Genomic DNA, 27,286 nt, shown 5'->3' with positions numbered 1-27,286 from the left:
AATCTCTTTTTTTTTTCTTTTTTTTTTTGTAATTAAAGATCGTTCGCAGATAATTTCTAATTGAAGATGAACACGTTTTTAACTTTTTAATTAAAGAATAACAACAGATTATTCTACTAGAAATGGCAAAAATCGAGTAAAAATAAATACAAATTATCTTTAAGAGTTTAATAAAGAATACTTCGTTAATGTAAAGCAATTGTTTTTATGGCATAAAATTTACTTTTTTCTGAATGCCGCAAAGCGCAATCCATGCATTGCAATATGCAGTTGAAGTTACTGTAGACATAAGCCAATATATTTATATATATATTTTCTTTTTTAATTTTTTTCTCTGTAGATTCGGCTCTCAATTTCGTAGCAATGCTAAGAGTGAGACTAATGAGGTTAGAGAGTAGAAAGCATGCAATCTGAACATTATCCACTCCCATTAGAACGTTGGTCGAAATGGCATTGAAGTAAAGTAAGTATTTAAGGTAATGGACTTGGGTGACCATATCGGGTGACAAAACATTATTTTTAACACTTCCGACAACTCGGTTGCTTCTCTTAACTTGTTACGAACCGCACCTTTTTTGAATTACAATTATTGATGTGAAATTGCAACATTATGTGCTGTACAGGGAGTGAAAGAGAGAAGGGGAGAGAGAGATTCGCAATTAAGTCCTGTGGAATACTTAGAATAATAGCTCAATTTTTCATTAGTTGGCGCAGTAGATGGCCAATATAAAAATTTGTCTTTTTTTTTCTTTTTTCCCCTTCATCGTCTTGTATTAATATGATGACACTACAAGAATGCCGTGCATGTTGATAGTTTTTAATTATTTTAATAGTTTTATGAGCTGCTGTATGGTTTTTAATATATTTATATGCTCCTCTTCGTAATTTTCTGGTTGTTAGTTATCTATACAACTTCAGATTTGTTACAACAGACGAGGGGAAAGTTTGAAAAATTAATGATTTCGTTCCGCGATTTGTAATTTTTTTTAAATTCTTAACGTCGAAAAATTTTTATAGCAAACTACAGAATTTTAATTTAGACATTCTAAGAGGCTGATGATCATTTGAACATGATAATGTAGCTCTACATAAAAGAACCATAATGATAATCATCATTTATGTATATAATTACGTACGATGCAGCTTTAATTCAAATATTCTAAAACGATGATAATCTCTTAATGATGATAATATATCTATATATATATGATAGTTTTAATTTAGATATTCTAAGAAAATGGTGATTAAAATGATAATATCGAAATGATGATAACATCATATACATTGTATGTAAATGGATTATTAAAATTCGAGAATGATGATCGCTTAGAGAAGGCCATTATCATCTTGAAAGGTTAAAAAAGGGGAGAAATATAAGGGCACATCGTCTTATCCGGCGTCGCCATTTTGTTTTTGACGCAGCCAAAATAAACCTTGCTAATGACTCTTGCTGTCGATAAAACAAACATTGTAAAATTAATATCAGAAGTTTCTGATGTTAGGAAAAGCAAACAGAAACTTCGTTTTCTCTTCAGTCCATTCTTAAGAGTAATTATATCCATCAGCAGTATTGCTACCGTTGGTTGAATGTTTGGAAAACGCCGCAATGAGATTTCATTTTAAGTAAACACAACTTACAATCGCTAGATATGATTTCATCAATCAACTGAAGACATCATTAAGTAATCACATTTTAAATTACTGAAGAATTATACGAAGCTTACGGCAAGATTATATATATATGTATGTATATATATAATTTTTGATGCACGAAGAAGACGTTGTGCCGCTTTTCAAAAGACATCATTTCCGACGAGAAATAATAGAATTTTAGATAGAAAACGGAGTAGTTTCATTGCAATTATTGAAATATGAAAGACGAGATAGGTTTACGCTAGAGTAAAATAATAAGTTAAAATTTTATCGATCCGGTTGTAAGAGTTGGTATATATTATAATAAATAGAAAAATGGTAGCTTAATTTTGCTAAGTTTTCTTTTTCCGATACGACAATGCCAGTGGATAAAACGAAGCATAAATTAGTAGGAGAGAATGTAATTTTCCAAACATCTAAATGAAGAATCTCCACCCCTTCTTCTTGAAGATAAAGTGGAGTGAAGAGTGTTTTTGTTCCGTAAAGAATTTCTATGCCTTTTATCAAAAGGAGTACTTAGATGTAACTCTTTAGTGATCGCTGACGCAACATTCTGATGACTTTGAACAATTTTCTAAAGTCTAGTTTAGTGCCCGAGGTGAGATTTGGCGTGGAAGGCATTACTAATAGGATCAATCTTCAAAAGCAAAGTCTGACAAATTAGAAAGACGTACAAATTCAGATAAAAATGCTTGGTTTCTCGATTAAAAATGAATGTTAATAACCAACGAACAATAACTGAATACTAATGAATCTAATTAGTTTAAAATTATACCCTCCGATAGAGTTCAGTCGCATAATGGTTTGATGATAAATTATTTTTCTATACAGTTTGTTAAATATTAATAATAATTGAGATATATCTCTCTAAATTGAACTTTACTCAGATAATTATCTATTGAGAGTTTTATGAAAAGAACTTTTCGCTGAAGTTCGCATTTCTTTATTTTTTTTTATGGATGTATTCTCCTTTTTTCTCCCTTTCCTTTCATGAGTTAACATGCATAAAGTATCAGGCAAAGCAACAAAGAAGATGTGTTAGCCATAGCTTTACATCTACAGATGGGTAGCCGAATATTTTTATTGCTCTCATTTCCTCTATCTCTGCAGGTGCAGACAAACTCGCACAACAGAAATTTGTAGAAGGAAATGAAGAGAATTTCGCATGAAAATGAGATAGAACTATATAAAATACAATCGGAAAAAAGAAGTTATTATCATATGTGACGACTATATTATTTCCCTTCTTGAAAAAAATTTATATATATATATATATAAATTCAATAAAATTATTGCAAGAAAGAAGCGAAAGAACTACATTTTCGTTGATGTTAAAAATACAAAACACGAATGGTGAATAATTTTCGAAAGAATTCAAAATATGAATTGTTAGTAGAAAATTCGAGTTAAAAAAATTCTGTCGGATGCGGTAGAAGAGAAGAGGATGATGTGTCGAGAAAGTACAAACAAAAGATCGCTCTATCAGTCATGGAAGTTCCATTTCTACAGGGAAATCCGTATAATGGTCTGTATTCTAGAACAGGATCGTTATTACCCTATATATATCAAACACTTGCCACCCTCGCGCTCTAAGGATAAATGATAATTATTCTTACATGATACGCACCCCTGAAAGATACATTCCTGACTTTTATTGTTATTATTATTATATATATGTATATTTTATTAAGGTTGTAATAAATTTTAATCGGCATAAAACGTGTGATTTGTATGAAAATGAGTTACGAAAATGCGAATTCTTTCCTTTGATAAAAATAGGAATATAAATTATACAAAAGAATAGAATTTTTCGAGTGGAGATATAATATAAATCTTTGAAAAGATTCTTCCAACGAAGATGATTAATCTTAGCAAATAAGAAAAGAAACGAAGCGGAAATTATTTCTGATTGTGTTAAACTGTAACAAGTTTTTAAGTGATTGCTTAGAAGAGGGGAGAGAACTGAGAAAGAGAAAGAGTAAGAAAAGATTATTAAAAATTGAAAAATATCCATCAGCAATCGATAAACACTTTTAGGTACATCAGAAAAAAAGGAAAAAAATGGAAAACAGATATATAACTCAATTACTCTTTCCCTTCACTAAAATGCGTACGACAACATGTTTTAATGATGTTCGTACTAAAAATTCCTCTTCGGTATCTTTCTTTAAAGATATCAGGTAATTGTTTGACCCGTTATTTGCATACTAATTACATAGCAATATGTCTCAACGCTTCTGTAAACTTAAAATTTAATCCACTTGACGTAATACCGCGTTAAGACAGAATAAAAAGGAAATTTTTTTTAATTCGCTTTAAAGTCTAGAATAACTTGTCTGAAGTCTCCTAAATGATTCTGGGAAGGGGTGGAAGAGAAACCAGGGTGGAAAAAAGGAGGCAATGTTTATATGGTTGTCATGGTAACGCTAATTTACTGGTAGAAGCGGTTAGATGGGAAGGTTCTTAACGGCCAGAGGGTAAGTATTAATGAACATTGCATTTTTCGATCTTTTCCCAGCTAATCGCCAATATTGCAGAGTGATCATTCCTGTTTATGGATTTGCTAGTTGGCCTCTTGCATTTGTTTATCAGATTTCCATTATATCCGCTACTAGTCTTTAGCACGATAACTTTTATATAACATTCGCCATTCGAAAATTAATCATTTAACGCTGGAAATCCTCAGGAGATGGCCAAGTTTATGTATATAACTTATATTAATTAATTTTTGAAGAAGATCGCGAATTGCTTTAGTGTCAAAACATTTTTGATACATTTAAAGCAAGACTGAGCTGGAAACTTTTTGCAGATTTTTATTTTTTTGGAAAAGGTCCAAATCTAGCGTAGACGAACACCTAAACGGAGTCTGTATCTAGAAGAGAGAGACGACAATAATCCCACGGTGACGATTACGTTGCTATCCCTTGTGTCCATTCTTAAAAATTGGTAGGACCGAACCGTGTTTGGCAATCTTTAGATGCTCCCGTACCATCCCATGGTATTTGAAGGGATACTGAAACCATAAGGGTCCTTCGAGAGTCGTAGCTTCCGCTATTTGCGAACAAATTTCTTCAACAAATCGAAGATAAGTTGTTTCTGAGGTTAATACAACATCCCAAGAAAAAATCAAATTAAAAACTTTTGGTAGCTAAAACCGAATTAAATGGATCGTGCTAAAGCATTATGTGATCGATACAAGGAGGTATCAAACTTGATGGATTTCTCAAGAAAAAAAAACACAAAAAAAACTGCTTGTAAGTAGCGCAAAATCCGTGCCAGATGTCAATTAATTATTATTTATATACTTGTTAAATTCTGATGCATATTTTTGAACCGGTTCATCCTTCCTGGAGGAATCGTTATATATACATTGCACAGTTGCTTCTGTATTTTACGAATATTTTTTTCAACTAAAAGAATTTAGATAACGAAAAATAATAAACACGAAAGCGTGTTTATATCTATCTTAAGAAAGACGAATGGATGTAGTTTCTGTCGATATTGTTTCTCATAGCGTGACATTAATTACAGTCAGAAGCGAGTTATTATTGAACAATTTCCATATTTCTGTTAACTAAAACACGAAAATTTACAGAAGAAGAGGAAGAAAAATTGCCCAAATACGAATATTTGTTTGTATATAATTGCTTGCTGTAATTATTAACGGGATCTAACGACAGAATAATTTGATCTGCCGATAAAAAGAAAGAAAAATTACTTAGAATCAAACAATTTATTTTAAATATTTGCTCCTCGTTCGCTTATATTTAAAATAATAAAATTTCGAAAGAAAATCTACCGAATTTGTTGCATCTAAAATTAATTTTTACGAGAATTTTAAGTGAAATGGTCTAGACAATAACGACCGAGAAAAATCTCTGTCATTTAGCAGAGAACATCCCTCTTTCTGCAATGGTGCATTATTGTTGTTATGAACTTTTAAAGTACTTGGAAAAATTGAGGTACTTGTAAAACTTGTATATTTCGATTAAGTGGGAAGATTACTGTCACTTTCTATAAAAATTTAGAGTGGTGTTTATAGATTTTTCAATTGTGTTAATGCCACAATGATCCTGCGTGCCAAATGTCATTTGTAGCTCCATTAGAAGTGCCTTTCCAATTTTGATGAGTCAGTCAGTGAGTCAATCCGCAAGTAGGTACACGATAACGTATGTATAACGGATTCAGCACAATTCATCGATATAAAAAATCCAAAATAATAAAAATTCTTTTAGCAAAAACAACAGATAAAATAAACAGTAACTTACCGTATTAAGACATTGTTGACTGGGATTGATGAAATCTAATCCGCGATCGCCGTTTCCATTGAAGCAATTTTGGATATTCTGAGTGAATTTCCTGTGGACGGCGGATAAAGCATAAACGCACAAGGCCGAAGTGGAGCTAGGTTTGTTATAGACATCGGCTTCGTCTTTAGACTTGGCAAACACAACAAACAACACATCATCTTGGGCTGTTATTCCTAAAGACACCGCTAATTCGGAACCGGGTCTTCCTACGTAGGCGGCTTGTGCCAAATTGTAATCGGTATCATCTGGTGCCCTACACACCAACGGTACTTCGGTATAGGAATAATAATGTACGTCTTCCTGACATATCCGAACTAACTTAGAGATGAAAGGCTTAGGTGGGGTAGTATACTTCTTCTGCACCGTAACAAAGTACGAAAATCCTTTGGAACTAAATCCGTATATGTAAGTAATTGGGTAAATCTCTCTGGACATGCTATTAACTGTAACTTTTGTTCCGGTGGTGACTCCGGTATGAGCCGTAGCAAACATGTTACTGGGATCTAAACTTCTGCTGCTGACGGCAGGGACGTCCGACCTATAAGGGCCATTCCCCGTATACGATACACCCACGTACAAAACGTGCGTCCGTGGAAGATTTCTTGGTCCTGGAGCTATGAATGCCACCGTTGAAGCGGTGGCATTATTGGCAGCTACGGACTCGTTTGCTGGAGTTTCGTAATCGGATACGTTATTTAATTTGTGTACAGTGCAGATACCTTGGAATAAACTTCCGCAAGCAATCAAGCGACTCTGGGGATAATCTATGACCAAGACTTTATTGTAATAATCCGTCGGTTGTTTGATTTCGTCCGGACAATTCCGCGTTACCGGACATTTGGGACTGTCGTCCTTCTGTCCCATGATAGCCATGGCTTCCTGTTTCAAATCCCGTGACAGTTGGTATATCCTGTTCACTCCACCGACGTACACTCGCTCCGTGTAGTCGTGGATTGTCATGTGATTAAACTTTTCGCACTTCAGGTCTTCGAACGTGACGTAATTATTGGTGGCTAGCACCGTAGAACATTGAAACAGAAGCATCAACACGAGTTTGGCGCATCCCCCGCCCCAATACTTCCTTTTCTCTTTCATGGCACAAACACCACTTTCAGAATGTTTCACCTGAAAAAATAAAACAAAGTATAAATAATTCCCATTAATATGATTGAATAATTAATAAAATCAAGACAAAAATCGAAAATTTCCTCCTCCTTAACCAAGCCATTTTTCTGTAATTAATTTTTAAAAGCCGATAAACGTTTACTCCAAAATAAAAATTAAAAAAAATTCAATTAAAATTTGAAATTTGTAAGTGCAAAAACCAATAACCTATTAACGACTTTATTTTTTATTATTAAAAAAATAATAATCTCTTATAAAAAAAACACAATGAAAATATTATTTTTAAACAAAAATCGATTAAAATACAATATTTTTCGTGTATAAATTATACTTTCTCACACGTTTTAATACGTAAATAACATTTCTGTATAGGCAAACAATACTGAAATACAAAACAGTTAACAATTTTCATACTAAAACGTTTTTTTGAACATGAATTCTATTAAAGTTTTAAAAATTACAAATCGATATTAGACAAAATTGGTTGTTTTAGTTTTAAAAAAAACCTTTCAAAAAATAATTACTACAAGAGTTAGAAAACATCATTTACATGCAACTATCTCTTGAATCTCTTAAAGATTATCACACTGTTTCGTTTCAGACATGTCGACTAGAAGGAGGCAGACATACTGTAAGAATGAGAAGAAAAAAAAAAGAAGAAATAATCACTTGTTGCGAAATCAGGAGTATCATTTGTCAGTAGGAAAAGGTAGATAAGCAGAATAGCATACACCCCGACGGCCGTTCTTGCTCGTCTGCCAATTAACAATAGTGCTGTAGGCTCCAAAATGGCCCACCATTCATTGTCAGCTATGTAACAACGGAGAGCAGAAGCGAGTATTATCTATCAGACAACAGCATCGATTCATTCATACCAGGTAGATAGATACATTCGGTCGCTAACAATTTCTCATACTGATACAATCTCGATAAGTAACCTTACGGATGCAGTAAATTAAATAAAAAAAGGGGGGAAGAAAAAGCCTAAGAAACTCTTCTACCATTTTTTTTGACAGTTTCATTAACACGTGGACGGTGCGAGCCACAAAATCCCAACTGCACAGATTAATTCTGACGCATATTATAAATCCCGGTGTCGCAATAGGAACCCATCCCCGATGCACGGATTAGATTTAACAAAAGAGACCATCTAGTCACGTCGACCATCTCTAGAGAATTAGTAATCTCTACAGCAAAATTAAGGTAGATATCGAGAGAGAGAAAAATGCCAGAGGGATTGAGAACGAGTAGTGTGCCCATTCATCTTCTTTCCCGATGCCTTCACGTTGTCTGCTATTTCACAATGGACTTTTAATTGGCTCTGTATGTCACCTGACATATTTAATCACAGACGTGCCTAACTAAATGTCCCCGGCAAGCAAAGACGGAGGATTCTGTCTCTCTTCATATAAACTGCCTGGCAGATTCATTAACTGTCTTTACTTCCTAACAATCGTTGTCTTGTTGAGATAGCATAAGCATTCGAATTTCAATCTTTCATTATCGCTATGAAAGAATTATAATGTATTCCCAGTTTTTGATAATCCTCGTAGTTGAAGCACTTTTGATTCAATACTTTTATGGAAATGATTAAAGTTCGATAATAGCAATGCTTCATAATCTAACAAGCCCTACTTTAAGTAGGCTATGCTTTTAAACAATTGGAAAGCCATTATTCAGCGCCGGATTTATACATAAAGCTACAACAGGGGTTTCATACTATATGTTGAATTTAGGACCTTGTGCTTTTAAAAATTATTATTATTTAATGAAAACCATTTTATATGTTACAGCTTCGTTTAAATCCCTACATTTTAACACTTGTTTAACATTGAAACTCTACATTCGAAAACATTTTTCAAAAAGTAATAACTTAATATTTAAACATGATTTTTAAAACAGTAGCTCATTATTTTCAGCATGATTTTCGAATATATAAAATCGATTTTCCAATACGTTTCTTAATATTTGCAACTGTATTTTCAAATATATTTCTCAAAATAACTGTCTAACCTGGTTATTTTTCAAAATATTTAATATAAATATTTGAAATTTCGGTTATTTTAATACGTTTCAGTATTCCAAACTTCAATTTTTCAATAAGTTTAAAACGACAACCTCCTCCATGTAAACTTACTTACCTATTCTAATATACATTTCGATGTTTTATTGTACATGAAAATCCATATTTAACTATGAAACAGGCGTAAGATTTTGCTTGAAAATATATAAAAACTTCATGGATTCCTTTCAACACTATTCGAATTTCAATAAATATTCTTCTATATAAAATATTTATCGATCATTCCAAAAGCATCAGGGAAAAAAAAATCTATATAAAATTAACTGGAAAACTCGCATCCTTCTTCATTTTTATATAAAAAACAAAATTTAAATAAATAGCTGTTTTTCTCCACAGTAAATAAACTAACGCAAAATTTATTCAAACTGCACAAAGTTAACTTCGATTTTCCGAAGAAAAAATATAAGTAAACTTAGTATTTTTCTTTTTTCGGAGGAGACTCATCACTTTAGGCTTTCTTAAATCCTCATTATTATTATTAGCACATTACCGAGCTTAAGGGGAGCGTCATCGTCTTCAAATGACCCGCAATGCACCATTTCTAGGCAACGTGTTGCTCTTCTAGCTACGAGAGAGAGAGGGAGAGAGAGTGAGTGGGCGAAGGTTTTTTTATTTTTATTTTTTTGCCCGTTTGTTTCAGATCGTGCAGCTAAAAGCTTTCTGCCTACAAAACTTTGCAGGGGTATGAATAGCCGTCAAGCGAATGACATTTCCGTAAGACGACACAGCGTCGGTATAAATCACCACCATTCTAACAGCTCTGTCACATTGTAGTGTGAGCCGGCGCCATGTTTCTTCACCTTGATAGGTCGTTGGCCGGGAAACACGCCATTAAACACTAGAAGAAGGGTGGTGTTGCCATGGCGACGCAGTCCACTCACTCAGCCTAAGATGTATCCACGTGAACAACTTAGGCCAACAGGTAAGCTCGCGTTTCTCTCTTTCAATCAACCACACCTCATCGAAGCTAACTTGTTCTGTCCACTTTTGTTCTTCCACACAACCGCTACTGGTAACTAATTCCATGAATAAAACCTCAATCGATATATTTTTCCCCACCTTTTAACCTTTTAATTTAGGATTTATATAAGCAATGACACGTTTTAATATCGACTTTTAAAACTCGTCTTCGTTACGACGATTGTAGAAAAATCTTTCAATTAAACAGCGATTAAAAACAGGCGAATCCAATCTCCGCAGCAATTTGTATTTAAATTCTTAACGATGTATTTATTTTACCATTTTTCCCCTCATATTAAAATAGAAAAATTCAGGTGATTATAATAATGAAGAATTGAAGATTCGAGAAGACTGTTATATAAGTTTAGCTTTTTTTCTATTTTTTCCATATAATTTCAAATCTTTAGTTCTTCGCTACTGCTTCTTCTTCTAACTACTAACTTCTCATTTATCAATTAGATCAGGACAATCAGAGGAAGTAAAGGATCTGTGCAAAAATTGCAACAATCACCACAGATAAAAGAACAACAATGATAAATGTTTCAAAGAGATTTTTTCCCTTTGCATCCATTCACTCGACAGAATCAACTTTCGTAGATGAAAGACTGTACCAGATTAGATCTTGCAGAGTTCGCAGGTGAGTCTCTCTTCATCAAACAACATCAAAAGTTCGACGAGTAAACAAAACGCGGATTGCTGTGCAAACAACTACTTTACTTCTCATCCGATTGTCTAGATATTTATAACTATATATCTTTCGAACACATCCATAACTTTCTTTTGATCTTCAACACTATAAAAATCCTACTTTCTACGTTATAAAGTTTACTCTGATCAATTCTATAACAACATCTCTCTATTTTTTTCATCTTTTTTTTCGAAAAGGATGTATCAGAATTACTTATTTGTCTTTTATCTTTTACCATAAAAACAAGGAGGAAAAAAAAACTTCTTCACTTATTAAGTATCTTGTTCTTGCAACCTGGACACTTCTGTAATTGTATCTTTAAAACTTTTCCTAGAAGAAAAGGGGGTTAAACTCGATCGAGCTCGTTTCCTCTCAACACTTGAAAAAAATTCATCACGAGTTTTGTTTTATCGACTACTTTGCAACGTCCATTAACCATCAACAAAACAAGGTGTTAAGTTACGAAACGACAAGCTGACCTTGGGTGTGTTGCTTCCTGTCGAGATATGGAGCTATTATCCCTTTCCTGTCGAATTAACGAAACGATTTTGACTAAACAATAAGAGGAACCAGCTTAGAATAGTGGAGAATTCGATTGGAAAGATGGCCGAAGAATTTTGGCTTACTCACATAAATACAGGTATATGAGGATTGTAGAAAAAAATGTTATAGGTTTATGCAGCTTCCATTATTGATGTTTTCTTTGAACACAATAAGATTGAATGGAAAAATCCTTTTAGGATTGTCTCAGTCTCTTCAGAAAAAAAAATTTTTTTTGAAATTTAAGAGAAAGTGAATGGTTTTTTTCTCTGTATTTTATTTCCAAAAATATGAATTCTAATAGAGTTTCTTGGACTCGAAAGACGTATACTTCTTAAGAGCGTACGCGTGTCTAACGTTATGTATGTACAGTACTTTAATCAAATATTTAAAAAACTGTTTGGTATAAAATCGAGCACGTAAATAATTTACATATCGAAACGATGCGATTGGATCAAGAACGGAAGAAAATAAACAAAATAACTGAAAGGCAGCGATCACGGTTCGGATGTCTCTCTTTCTACATTTGCACAACATTGCGGCAGAACCGCGCCCTCCTTTTCCTTCTCCCCCGGGCCATCTTCGTCACTTCCCGTTTCCATGGCAACTTCCCGTAGGCCGAGTTGCATCAGTGGGACACAAGAAATGGTTACGATCCGATCGGCCATGTTGTCTGCATCGAGCTTCGGGTGGTCTAAACTCCGTCCTTAGGTGGTCTCTTCATCACCTGTTGGGTGCCTCACTGGGAATATTTTCCGCATGGTTAGACCTCGATGCTTTACTTGGTATGTGATACAAGAAGCATCGGTAATTAGAAGAAAAAAATACAATACGGTCGAACAATAAGAGGCTGTATTATAAATGCCTGACGTTCTCCGACCATTTATCACTCGGCCGCCTTCTCCACCTTTAAAATAACTTACATATTTTTATGTACCACTTTTGTAATGCTTAACTCTGTACATTTACACGCACGTCTGGCCCCTCGCATTAAAAAAAGAAAGAGAGGAAGAACCGCATACACGAATAAAACTCCCAAGAAACTATTCATACTTTAAATGCAGATTTTTTCCTCCTGGTACAACAAACTTTCGATTCAGCTTATATATTTGTAGAGGAAACAAATTTAAGAATCGTCTCCAATGATTTTTATTAATGTTCTGGAGAGATAACCAATAAAAAATCTTTGATTAAGCGATTCTTGGGAAGAGGGAGAGAGAGAAATTGCCAAGATGTGATTAGTGTCTGTTCTGGACACACCTTTCTTCCGATTAGATTTTCAGTCGAGTTAAGAGAAATCAAATCAACTGAATCAGTCCCGTGGTAAGTTAACCGGAAACACGCTACTATTCCTCTACGAAAATCTATAACATAATTAATGCAATCAGAATTTTAACACATTTATCGATCGTGACACGGTACAATCACCGATCATCTTCTAGTTATTATCGTTTAAACTATTCTCCTGTTAAGATTACAGGTGCTTCAAATTGATTAAGAAAAAGGTCATTTGTAATTTTTAGTAAGTGGGCGAGAGATTTCCGTGTAGAGTTTGAAAAGAGTGATACTACTCTCTTGTCCGCACAAAATCACCAACAGAAGATAGAAACCATTTCTTCAATTCCGTGTCACCAAGGCTGTACTTTTCCTTGATTGATACAGTTTTCGGTTGAGATTTTGCCGATTTCTTCTAAACCTAGCGTCTTTTAAGCATACTCCTCGTTGCTGGCATTCAATAGTTAACCACGCAAAGTGAAAAAAGTTCCCACTCGTGACTTTTTGGTGGAGGCGATATATTATACTTTTGTGTCTCGCGGACAGAATGGACTAGTAATTCGATCATGCAGTTCGTAACAAAAAGGAAAAGAGGAGGAAAAAATGGAATCCATACCCTCCATCGTGTACGGGATACTTTGTTATGGAGAAGGGAGAAAATTTCGACAGTGACCATTGAGGTTTATTCTCTTTTATTCGAAATGATTAAGTGCTGTAAACGTGTTGGATGCTTACTTACAGTCCAAGAGCAAATTAGCTGTGCTACCGCAACAAATTATCCAACTGATTAAAAGTAACTTCCACCTGAGCGACAAGAGGGAAAAGAAGAAAAACCTTCAAACAATCCAGACAAAAATTCATTACGTTTAATATATCTTAAGGTAATATTTTAATGAAATACATTTTTTCATTTCCTGCTTATTAATAAACACCGTAATTTACTTTCCATGTTAAAAATTCTTTACAAAAAATTAATTTATGAAAAAAGCTTCACCCGTTGAGAGTAAATTATTTGTTTGGAGCCAAATATCTGCTTATCTGACTGCAACACCTGAAGTAAAAATGTGAAATAAAATATATATATATATATTCGATAATGGCTTATTTTGATTTCTACCGAGAAAAATTCTAAATTAGAAAGAAAAGCAAAAAATATTTTTGTTACTAAAATGCTATTTGTTACTTTGTGAATCAAGGTTTATCCATTGTGTAAATACAAGATCCTCTTCGGGGGTGGTCGCTCTCTACCACTCTAACAAGAAAATACATCAAACAAAAACTCATTTTGTAACTGAATAAAATATTATTAGCAATTATATAGATTAAATTTAATAAATTTTTCAGGAAATAAATGTAAAAAAAAAGGAAGCATTCGTCCGGATGCATCTTTAATTCGATCAAAATTCCGTGATGATTTAACTTGTATTATCGTGATGGATATTAGCGATAAAGAAAACTATTACTATAAAAATATCATTGTGGCGTTTAGAAACGAGGTCAAAAATGTATTTATCAATAACCAGTTTTCAAAAGATGGGAGACGATTGATCATTTCCTGTAGATAAGATCGAGCAATCAAATCGTATCAAAAGTACCAGTCTCTCTTTAATTTAAATTCTGGTTATGGACGAATCGTAATTCGAAAATTACTTCTCTCTCTCTCTTCCCAAACGTTAGTGTTATCAAATATTTTCTAAATTGATTAGAAGTAAATTTTAGTTATTATTTCCATTTAAAAAAGAAAAAAGGGGCTTGTATGCCAAGGTCTGAGCTAAGTATTTTCCTAGTAAAGGTTGTTTAAACGGAAGATTCTTGTAAATATACCTCAACCAGGAAAGGTTATATCATTATTGTAAAGAAACTTTAATGACTTAGCTATATAATTATTATAAATAAACCTCAATATAAATTAAATATACAAATAAACCTTAACCTAAATTAAGTACACAAACAAACCTCAATATGAATTAAATATATGAATAAATCTCAATCTGGATTAAATATACATTGATAAATCTCAATATTAATAAAAATATATACAAAACCGCAACCTTTGATGCACATAAATAGGCTTAAACATAGATTAATTACACATAAATAGACCTCAATCTGGATTAAATACATATAAACAGGCCTTAAACGGATTAAATATTTACAAACAATCCTCAAACTGAATAAAATACATAAATTTTATCAATAAATCTCATCTAGATTAGATATATAGGGCCTAATTATAAAAACCTCATTTTATATGAATTCCAAGTCAGTAAACCTCAACAGACTCTAGATGGACGATTAACGTAAATAAGCCTCAATCTAGATTAGATAATTATCGTAAATAAGCCTCAATTATTATTAAATACATAATTGCTGTAAATAAACTTAACCCTGATTACGTAGATAACAATTGAAAACAAAAAATACACCTCAACTTAGATAAGAAATTGAAAATAAACCTCATGGCTTTGCTAGATTGCTATAAACAGAGCTCAACTTGAAAAGTACCTCAACATGGATTAGATAGATAACTAAGCAATAAAAAAAAAGAAAAAAAGGATATTTTTCGAAAACTGTGGAGAGTAATTTTTGGGAAATTGGAGATTATCATTTTTCGAGAAATTCCCGAAAACTGTATTTTAATTATATTTTTATTAAAGAGCAATGACGTAGTCACTCTTAGCCCGAAGCTGCTGCTGCGGCGGCAGCAGCAGCAGTAGCACAGTTGCCATCCACTCTCTATGGTTGAATCGACGACTACGATGCGTGCAAATTCCATTTTCACACAGCGCTGGACATACACGTACGGTTCTAAAACTGCAATTATTACAATCCCTGCAGCCAGGGATGGTTGTTCCTTATTAAATTTCCGCTATAGCGATTCCCCATATAGCGGGCATTTAACATAGCATATCACTCAACAATTATGATCGGAAGAGGATGAAGAATGCATCACATTGCACGCTCCCCTTCCTCTATCGATCACAGGTCGCTAATTCGCTCGTAAAGAAAAAAAAACGAGGAATAACCTAAATACACATTTTACATGTTTACTCTTGTCTAGACTTCAACCTGTTATCTCTTGCCTATCTCGTGCAATAGGGTACTATAAATAAGGATAAGACAAAATCCTACCACAGATCGCATTCCTAATCTAATCAAAACATTAAATTCCATACGAGTCACTTTTACGATTATTTTTGGCCACAAATTCGAACTTTATTTGAAGTCGTATCGATCGATAAAGCCGCTTATTTTTCTCTATATTTAAATGCTGTTATTAGATAATAAAATTTATTGGAGGAATTTTCAAAGTTTGCAAATTACAGAATGTGAATTTTATATTCTTCGATTTAACGCTTTAAATGAAGCGAAATCCGAACTTAATGCAACTATCTCCTTGTAGTATTTTAGGATTCAATGCACATCCTCTCGCAGATCCAGTGAATCCTCCCTTTGCTAGCATCCATCAACGCTGTAGATTCAATAGAAACAGATAATTATCTCAAATCTTATTGATTTGGATTAAAGGACAACCGTTCCATACTTTAAATAAGGTTGAAAACTTTAATTTGATCTACAGAATGTAAATGCGAATATTCATTTACATTTCCCTTTATTGTTTAGTACAGTAGACTATATTCAATCTATTTTATAACATAATCTAAAGATGAGCATCGATATTATTCAGTAAATTTACAGTTTATTCAATATATTCATTTTTCTCTTTTTAAATTTTGAAAAAGACAAGAATCGAATTTCTTAAATTTTCCGATTCAGATTACATTTTCTTACATTTCTTCTATCCATATGCATCAATGCAATCTGGATATTATACAATACATCTGTAGAATATTCAATATATTCATTGATTTTATTTACAAGATCTGTGAGACGATTTTCAATGGACAAAATTCGAATTTCCATCTTTTACTCTCTAATTCTGATTGTATCTTACATTTTCTTCTATGGATATGCCCTAATACAATATAATACATTTTTAGGATATTCAATATATTTGTTAGTTCTAATTACACGATTTTCGAATCGAAACAAAGAAGAAACATTCGAATTTCTTCTTTTTTTATCTTGTGATTCGGATTGCAGTTAATGCGATGCTCTCAACCCATCAAAGAATCCTTTTTCGACTCTCTTCAATTCCACCTAGACCTATTAACAAGATCGATTTAACAAAAAGAAAGTAAGGAAAAGAAGTAAATTCAAGAATCTGTTAAACTCTCGACAAAAGACGAGTCGACGAAGAGAATCCAAGATTTATTTATCAAAATCTTCACCATAATTCACATCATTATCAACCATTTTATTTACATTTTTCCCGCTGTATAAACAGAAATCCCAGTAGTAACAAATCTGTCCCGTCGAAGAAAACAGTTGTAAATCTAGAAAGGCAACCTTTATTAACAACATTCATTTATTAAAACCAAGAGCGGGAGTGAATTTCACCTCAACACTAATGACCATTTTCTTCGCTAATAATTGTATCTTCCTAGTCTCTAACGCATCTCAATAGATCACTAATGCAATCAACTCCTTCAAATACTAGCTAATGTTCCTTTAATGTTAAACAGAAACAACCTTATCGTACGTAGAAACCAATAGAAGAAGCTATACTTATCCCCTTACACTTATAGAGCTCTACTATCGCCTCTTTTTTCTTCTTCTTCTTCTTCTTCTTCATCCGAATGCTTTTAAATTTGTAACTTAAAAGAAGCTTTTGGAATTACTGAGAAATGATGATGTTAAAGAGTGCCTTGGGGAAGTTAATGATGCTAAGGGAAAAAAAAGTAAATTATTGATGCAGAACATTTGCTTTTCGATGACGTTTTAACCATCTGTTATCGAGTCCGGATAGACTAAACAAGATTTTCTAGTTCAGTATAACCGGATGTGCAATTTTAATATTTAAGAGGCCCGTTAGCGGGATAACAAAGTACAAAATAATAAAAAAATAAATGGAATTATATATTCCATTCATAAAACCTAATTGCTTGCATGAGAGAGTGAAGGAAAAAAAAACATGTTAAAATCTTGTTAGCTGGCGTATAACATTAATTACTAACACATGTTTGTATTAGTCATTTTTCCTCCCTCCCCTTCTTCCGTTAGGGAGCTGTAACCCAACTAGAAACTGGCCAAAAAATGCATCGGAGCGTGAAAAATTACCTAGGAACTCGGTGCTACAAAACCTCTCATTCCATGTTGGAGTGTTCAATCCACCGTCATTGAACACTCGTGATGTGCGTAAAACATCACTTCCAGCATCGATTTATCTGGATGTTGTAGTTATTTGGTACAGTCTGCTGACCCTATCGAAACGTCTGGAGACCATCCAAAACCGTAGGGGAATAAACCACTTTTAACAGAGTTATGGAGCAAAGTCATATATTCATTATCCAATAACTTAACGTTTAATGGGAAAACTGGGCAACTTGGAAGTTGGTAAAAAATGTTTCAGAAATTCGATATAAAAAAAATATATATATATATTTCTACAAAAGAAATGTTGTCTTAAGATATTAGAAGAATTCTTTAAGTAAATAACAAAGACAAACATGGATGTTATGCAACGACACAATTGAGGAAGAAGGGAAAAAAGTTTAGTGGAAAGATCAGGAGACGTTCAATCAAAGAGACATAGTGGGCCATTGTCTGAATAGACGTCCATATTGCAATTTTCCTAGTTGTAGTTTCTGTAAAGTTATCACGCAGAAGAGTTTCTATTTGTTTTGCTTGGTGATGCTATGGTGAAACAAACTACCCGGAACCAAAGGCATCACCGAATGTTACAACACATCTGCCTTTACTCAAACGTGATTCTACTAGCCAAACCTCTTTAATTATTTTCCCATCCGCTCGTAAAATTAATTTAAATATTGTTTTTCTTTACTCTTAACTTAGATTTTTTAAAATAAAGTTCTTTTTGTAAGAATCTGAACTAGTGTAAAATAACGCAACGCGTATTTTTCTTGTCTGTAAACTTGTCTTTAATGTTCTGGGTCGTTGCCATAATTCATCTAGACGTTAGCATTTTTGAAGTTTTAGAAAATAAAGAAGAGATTTTTTAAAAAAATAAATCGGAAAATATCGGTTAACGTAAATGTTAAAGTGCCCGAAACAATTCTTTTACTTCGACTATTTTTCTTCTCCATTTTGGCAACTTTGTCATATTCCTGTCAAAAATAACGTTTCTTTTTCTTGAAAAAAACAACAAAAAAACTAAATTTAAACCGAAAAAATATAAAAAAATGAAAGATTATTGGTGCAAAATCGCCATAATCCCGATACACGTGCAGGGATTTCGATTTACACGTCACACGGCGAATTTATAAAAAAAACAAGTGTTCAGGTGTTAATAACACTTTAAGAAACAACAAACCTTGTTTTAAAAATGTGTTCGTGCATCCGGGTTGACAGGTTCGATCTTGCAGAATGTTTTTAAATAAAAATGTGTTTGGCATAGGACTTCTACAACTATGGCGCTATCTAGTGGTGCTTTTTACAACTAAAAAGATACTATCGTTACCTTCCTCCCGCTCGTAAACACGAGGGTTTAGACGAAATGATCTTTTTCGCAAAAGTTTTCTCTCGTTCGGCGTTTTATTTATTTCTGGGCGTCAATTAATTTTCTAGCAGAAATTCTTAATATTTTGACAGGTCGTTAATTTTAACGGTTGATCGTGTAACGGAGATAATAAACCTTGCTATCGATCTTAACGGGTCATACTTTGAAAGGTGGTAGTATCTGCAGTTGCACAACATTCTCGTCTTATCTTGCCCTCTCCTCGGAAAAAGGTGTTCTTAGAAGAGTCCACTTCTCAACTTACTCGTGTCGGGCATACATTACTGCAAACAACAATGGACGTTTTGTTATTCGAGAGCCTAATGACCGAATTAGCCTCCCATTATGGCTATACACTTACATTCAAACACGGGTTTTACCCGTACGCTTAGTTTGGAATTCGAGACGTGTGGTGTAGTTTGTGCCATACTTTGCCTTTAAAAATATTGTGTGGATAACACGTGCCACACCTGGAATTCAAATGTACTTACATCGTGTCGTATTTCCGAGTTAAAATGTGTTAAAACGTGAGCTAATTTATGGTATGTTTGAGGTTAAAGACTTATGGCTAACTCCTGCTATTTTTAGGAAGTGTGGCTAAATTCGTGGGTCATTTGAGATTAAATAATTATAAGGTCGTGGATAAAATATAGATGATTCTAGGATTAAAGTATAGCTAAACTGTGTCAATGTTGGATTAAGAATTTTGGTTAAACACGCATAACTTGGGTTCTAAATGTGTTAATTCTAGTTCATGAGGTTAGAGGAATATATTGACTCATGCCATAAAAGGGAAGTAATCCGTAAATTCCATAAAAATAGATTATTCGAATCATCAAAATGATTAATTATACGGTAAATAAAACAATTAAACTGTTTCGCACATCTCATATCTAAGATAAATATGTTTACGAAGAATTAGCGGTACAAAATACTAAAATAAGACTAAATATAGCCACTCATGTTACTATCAATATGGCATGTGTGATATATAGATACCATATGTGATAGTAGAGCTGACTCTCAGCATACTGTAAGCTTAAAAGGTATGGATAAAACATATTATGTGACTGTCACTAAATCGAGATTTAAAAAAGTGACTAAAGAGTAAGTTATTAAGTTGTGCCACTATAAAGAATTATATATCAACTTAATATACATTTCAGATTTAAGAAGTGTGTGTTAACTCGTGCCAATAGCACTTTAACACAAAGAATAATCTAGCTACAGATTTAAATAATTAGATAGTAAAATAAAATTCGAAGGCCTGATGACTTATTTGACTTGTCTTGTCGGAATCTGAATTTGCATCTCAAATAAGACACTTTACAGAATTTGTTTACAAAACTTAACTCAAACAATTGTAGTTTGTTGACAGATACAATTCCCGATTGAGGAGGAAAGTAAAGTGGCGTTGACCACACCTCGTTTCGCCTTATTCAAATTCGGGTGGCAAAATTGTAAATCCCAACATTCGGGCAAATTCTCTCGAATGCCCTCTTTCGGTTCGTCGTCCAACTATTCGTGAACAATGAGTCAAACTATTGTTGATGGAGAATCACCCGCAGGCTAATACTTGACAAAGAGACCCAACACTGCTCCTAACTGTTGACATAAACTCGAACAATTCTATAATAGGTGTATGTTAGATCGATAAAGCATTCTAGATATTGGCAAAATTGCTAAATGTAAGGGCTAAATATTACTTAAAGGTTTGTATGTGTTGAGTTTCTCTCTTGCGAAAAATAATGATAAGAAAATCGTTACTTTTTTCTCATTCTCGTCCCTCCCTCGGCACTCTTGGGACATCTTGTGAGGTAGAAGAACGTTTCTTTGAAGAGGAACAAACGACCGATAAAAGGGGAGATACAAACGACCTTTGCAAGCCTGGACTCAACAATCTGGGTCATCAATTTGTCCTCCCTTAAAACTGCTGAGAATTTCTCGAGTTTTAAATAGAAAACTCCTTCGAGCGTGACAAAAAATCGTCTATTTATGAAACTTCTAGTTTAAGGATTTGATATTTTTATCCTGTAAAAAAGAGATATAAAAAATATGCGAGAGTAACATTAAAATTCGTACCTGAATGTCAAAAATACAACTAACAAAGCGATTCGTTGCGTAAGAAACGTCTCTCAACACGAAGATCACAATGTGTAGAATGTTTATAATAGAACATCTGGAAGATATTTTGAATTAAGATAAGTTTGATTGATATTGCTTTCTAAGCAAGAAAAATAATGGAATCGTTTTCTTAAAAGATGTCGTCGAATTAATTATTTATCGTAACGGGCCATATTAAATGGAAAATAAGATGTAAACGGATGGGATTTTTTTCATCTTGTATAAACTTAAACAGAGTAACGATTGTTGCTTTTAATTAAATCGATATTATTTTTTCATCGTCGGCCATGAAGAAGGGTTTTCCTCGATACACTTTATCATTCCCGTCCCTTTCCTGTATCTTGTCACTTAACATCCTGACAAGCTTCAAAATTTTCGACGTTTAGCGTCTAGAAACAGTTTATTAATTAAGCGAATTTTGAAAAGCGGGCGAATATAAACATCACATTAAGCTAGAGTTAATTAGAGCACGTTTTACAAAGGCGAGGTCAGTTTCCTAAACCACAGCACCTAGATAACTCTAGCTGTTTCCTGGGGGATCTCATTTAACAAATACAATAGATATCAACACGGCTGGCACGTTGCAGAGCCAAAGACTTCTACAATGCCAACTTCTTTCCACCTGCCGACGTAAAATGTGGCTTTCTCTCCCTCCTTTTTTTCTAACTTCTCTCTCTCTCTCACTCCCTACAATAAATAATTGTGTGCATCGTTCCCTATACCTCTCTCGCTCTCTCTTCATTTAAATCACAGCTGACAAGCATTAAAGGAATGCAAACAGGTATTTATGCAAATGAACGGGTTGGGTGGGGAGAGAAAGCGATGTTTTCCACTAAATTGTTCGTGCAAAATATTAACACTACTTGACATTTTCATAGAACATTAGCGGGTCTGATGTTTTTCCATAGATTTCGTTAAACGTAATCGGAAAGAGTCGACGATAAAAGTACTTTGCATGACTACGGACGTTAAGTGAATGTTAATGAGAGCATTGGACTGTCAAGAAATCAACTTAAGCGTTACAATATCTTCGTTCTTTTAAGATTAGACGAGAGAGCCGGTGCCATTCGTTTAAGTTGAGAAGGTCACTCACCTTTCTCTTTTAAGTGCGGACTACTCTCCGGTCGAGTATGGCCACATAACCCAAACATTCTGCTAATGTAAATAACGGTATCCATCACCCAGCATTGGATGAATGGTACTGTTGCTATATTTAAATCGTTAGCTATAGAGTATTTAATGCAGCGAACATTCCCGTTTGACGTATAAAGCTTGTAACGTTGTTTAACTTCCTTCAAACAACTCACTGTTTGAAACGAGTCGTTCTGGACAGTAATCTCTGTTTATTAGGCGAAGAGATGTTGGTCGCTTTCAAAGCCAGATACAGGGATTTACATTCGTGCATCGAGATTTACATTAAGAATAAATTTTGTGCCAGTCGTGTAAATATTCTTTAAAATACCATCCACTTGTATGTGACACTTTGCCTTGTCCTGTCAGCACTACATGCAAGCCTGCTCTTCTGTTAATATGTCGAAACGCTAACCATTAAGCTACTAAATTCTAGAATATCCCGGCAATAAATAAAATAAACGTGGCCCATACCCGAACATTTTAACTCAACTCTTGCATTCTCCCAATGACCAAACATTTAGAAATAAAAACTAATTGCAGCAATTTAATCGTGACCTAACCATTTCGGTAAACGTTTTTGCTATTAAAAACGAGCAAAAAACAAAAGAAAACTTTTATAGAGATTGTACAAATGACAAAAGTTTAACTACTAAGAAAAATTATAAAAATTCTCTTACAAAAATATGGTTTTTGAGACAAGAGATTCCTAAACGGCAATAAAAATGATGTAGGAATTAAATATTAACCCCCCTGCGAAAACGGATATCATTTACAGTAGTTTGAACAGAGAAATTTAACAACAAAATCGAAAAATCCTTTCGAGAGGAAAATTTAGGCAATTTCACATTTCCAAGTCATAAATTCGACCATTCTAATTGATTTTCTACAGCATAAACAGGGGATAACTAGCCCATATGCCAGCTCTAACTAGTAGATAACACCCAGTTTTTCTTTTCTCTTTCTCTTTCCCTTTTAAAACTAAACACTCGACACTAAAATTATTATTAAACAAGATTTTTAATGCCGATAAACTTCTTCAGAAATCAAATTAAAAGAACTAATTTCCTAGTATTACGCAACGAACTCCTGAATAAACAACTCAAACGATATTTTGCTATTACGAAACTTAGATGCGCCTTCATATTTTACTACATTGATCCAAAAATAATTTTTTCTTTTATACAATAAATCCCGGCATAAGAGACTCACAAAAGTTTTTTTTTTTATCTCAAGAAACTTTATTACATCTGGACAAGTTCTCCCGTACGCACCGGATGTTGCTTTTTTTTCCTGGAGCAGCATTCTGCAGCAAAGTAACAATTACGGTCTGAGTTGTCAGGGAAACTAGATTCTATCAAACATAAACTAGAAATTATAACAATTTCTGAAGGATTATTAACGGATAAAATGTCTACAGATAACTTTTTTTTATTCTCTATTCTAATTTATAAAGGCCCAAAAAGGTAGTGCAAAAATGTAACTCCCTTACGCCAACTTTTACCTTTCCTACCCTCCTTATGGTAAATGTTTATCGTTTTGTAACAGTTTATGCTAAAGTTTATTATTTTCTAATCTCTTTATGCCAACTCATACCATTTTATGACCTTCTCATTACAACTTAAACCATTTCCTAACTTTCTCACACCATATTCTAATCTTCTTCACGTCAACTTACACAGTTTTCTAACCACTTTATGTCTTATTTTCTATTTTATAATCTATATTAAACCGAATTTTTATCATTTTTCAATCCTCTCAAAACAAGAAATATTTTTACAAACCTCGGTTTTCTGTAAAAATCCTTAAAACGACTTTCAACATTAAATCAATCACTATTTTAAAAACGACGATAAACGAACTTCTTATAAACAAGATAATGAGGTCACAGGCCAAACTATTAAGGTCAACAACAGTAAGGACCGACAATGACTCATATTTGTGTCTAAATAAAGCACATCTCACGGGGTTGTTCGCAGCACCGTGATCCAAACATTTAAAAATTCATCTATTACAACGACACGTATTCTATATTAAAGTGTGAATAACTACCAATTACTCATCTGCGGTTTTACATTTCTTATATATTTTTCCCCCTTTCTTTGACTATGTTTTTCAATAGGTGTGGGCGCGAAACAAGATATATTATCATAATAATAAACTACGTAAAAAGTGACGCGACCGAAAACTATGCATTACATGTAAATACGAGAAAGTTTTTTATAATATTTTTACATATATATAAAGTACTTTTAAGTATTAATTCAGTAGTTAAGTGATAATAAATGATCATTGGCGCCATAAAAAATAATAAATGATTCATTTTGTGTGTGATTCATATTGTCTAATTTACGTCACACAGATACAGGAAACAATTTTTTTCCTACACACCATTTAATTAAAACTACTTTCTTTTTTTCTTTAATTTAAAACCAATCAATATAAAACTATTCTTTTAAATTAAGAAAATGTGTATGTATGTATGTAAGCTATATATAGAGGGAGAAGAGAGTTATTTTCTTTAAAATTTTTTAATATAAAAATGATAAAATTTTTGTAATTTTCTAGAATTTCAATTTTTGGAAACAATTTTTAACATCATCAAATCGAAACTGGTTCGAGTATTCTAAAAAAAGAAGGAAAAAAAAAGGAGGAAAATACACACTCCACCTGACGTCGCCTAAAAATAAGGGGGAAAAAAAGAAGAAAAGTTTCCGCCAAAAGATAACTATATATGGTTCGAAGAGATATATATATATATATATATATATAATAGAAGTGGAAGGTTAGCCCGGGGTCATAAGGGGCAGTACACAAAATATTCAAACACGTATACATACGTGTACACCAACACACACACACAGACACACACACCCAAGTTAACATCAACAGCACACACATCCTGCTCTAACAACATACATCTGGATCCAATAATTGACGCGATACTCGACATTGAGCATAATACTATTATCACAATGAATGAACGAAAACAAATTTCCTGGTATTTGCAAGGAGACTTGGCTAGTTTCCAGAAAGCATCCTTCCTTTGAACAATGGCGCACACACTCTCACTCACCTGCATTCATACCAGAGATGACGTTTCTTTCATTTTACCTGGACCCCTCGATACTAATCAAACGCATTTCTATATCTCTCTACCAAACCCCCGTAACCTGATAGTACATTTTTCGATGACGTAAAGCTCATCCCTACAGAAAAAAAAAAAAAAGCCAATCTCCTTAGTGAAGGGTGTATATAAAATATGTTCAATGTTTCTGGTAAGCATTTTATAGAATGCCGCAGCTGTGTTTATATTAAAGTAGTAAACCGAGAGGTGGTTTGTATGGAGTCTAAACTGACCGGAAATGGTCGAGATAGTAAAGACGTTAATGTATGTAAAAAGCCATCTATTTTGAGGGACGATGCGTAATTAGTGTGTATATTTGTGCGTGTAGAAGACAGGTATGTGGAAGCGCAATGGACAAAAATCGTGTTTAGGTAAACGTGATTTTTCTCCATCGATTCGCGGAGAGGTCATCCGTATACAAAAACACACTAAAAGTAATGTTAGAAATATGGAGTACGAAGCTTATAATTCTATAGACAAAGACAATAAACCGAAGCGTGAGGTTGAACGAACCAAAAACCTACCTCGTAATGCATACCCTTGTCAGCTTTATCATGCCTTTATCCAACCGGAGCTATAGCACAGATGCACAGAAAAACACAGCATAGAACGAATGTATATTCGTTATATTCTTTTCTTTCGCCTCTCTCCCTCTATCTCTTTTTTTTTCAAATAACGATCTAAATATATAGTAGATTGATTTGTAAATGAAAGAATTCCACGGCCTTACGTGAAATTTCGAGTCTCTCTATCTCTCTTTCTCTGTCTCTGTCGATCTCTCTCTCTCTCTCTCTCCTTGTTAAAAACACAAAACAACATACAACCTTTTAGCGAAACGGCCGTTGTCGCCGACGAGGAGCGTCTGATGAGGTCGCCACCGTCGTTCTCGTCGTTTGGTCCCCTCGCCTCTCGTCTAGCGACGGTGCTGCCATATAGCGGATGACTTCGTAAACATCTTGGGAACTGGATTGAATTTCGTGCAGAAAAAGATGGATTCTTCGTCTATGATGTAATATTACACTACGACTTATATTACTTTTTTAGAAGAATTTCTTGATTTTAAAAGATTTGATGGTTTTTTTTAGGAGGGGGGAAAATACAAGATCAATTTCTTTAATATATATGTATATATATATATTGATTTTCTTCATCGGTTCTAAAAATAAAATAATAATAATAATAATAATAATATTCTTATTATTAAACAAATAAAATGACACTCGATGATGTAAGAGTCATTTGGACTAATTTTAAAATAATAAAATTTTAATTATTATCGTGTAAAATATATTATAACGCTTTTAAAAATTAATAAAATAAAATAAAACGTTTAAAAAAATTAATAAAAATACAATTAAATAACTTTAAAAGTTTTAATTGCACTATAATATATATATGTGTGTGTGTACATTTATATATATATACATAAATATGTGCATAAAGGAAAAAATTAATATTTTATAAAAGTAATTTTATATATTTATAATTCTTGAAAAAAATAATTGTAATAATTTATCGTGAAAGGTTCCTTCAATTAAAGAAGGATCGATTGATCACGTGACTGATTCCATATAAATTTTTTTTAAATCGAAGAATGAAGACGGTAAACGACTCTAGCGACATCTGTCGGACTGTATTGTTTAGCTATCACCATGGTAACGCGTAACATCGATAATTCGGCAAAGTAGATGCA

At 33.4% G+C, this 27,286-nt stretch overlaps 1 protein-coding gene across 1 annotated transcript in view; it reads right to left on the bottom strand.

The window, feature by feature from the left end:
• The window catches only part of LOC111636781 (plexin-A2-like), a 111,570-nt gene extending 85,005 nt beyond the window's left edge, over positions 1-26,565 (bottom strand). The window contains exons 1-2 of the mRNA XM_023382109.1: positions 26,118-26,565; positions 5,922-7,088 (exon numbers count right to left, since the gene is read on the bottom strand). Of these exons, the coding sequence (XP_023237877.1) occupies positions 5,922-7,088; positions 26,118-26,129 (1,179 nt within the window). The 5' untranslated portion in view covers positions 26,130-26,565. The remainder of the gene's footprint in view (positions 1-5,921; positions 7,089-26,117) is intronic.
• Positions 26,566-27,286: the final 721 nt, after the last annotated feature.

The sequence above is a fragment of the Centruroides sculpturatus genome, unplaced genomic scaffold (assembly GCF_000671375.1).
Source record: "Centruroides sculpturatus isolate CEXI.00-Female unplaced genomic scaffold, Cexi_2.0 scaffold1052, whole genome shotgun sequence".
In the NCBI taxonomy this organism is placed as follows: Eukaryota; Metazoa; Arthropoda; class Arachnida; order Scorpiones; family Buthidae; genus Centruroides; species Centruroides sculpturatus.
This window is presented reverse-complemented; position numbering and strand designations above follow the sequence as displayed.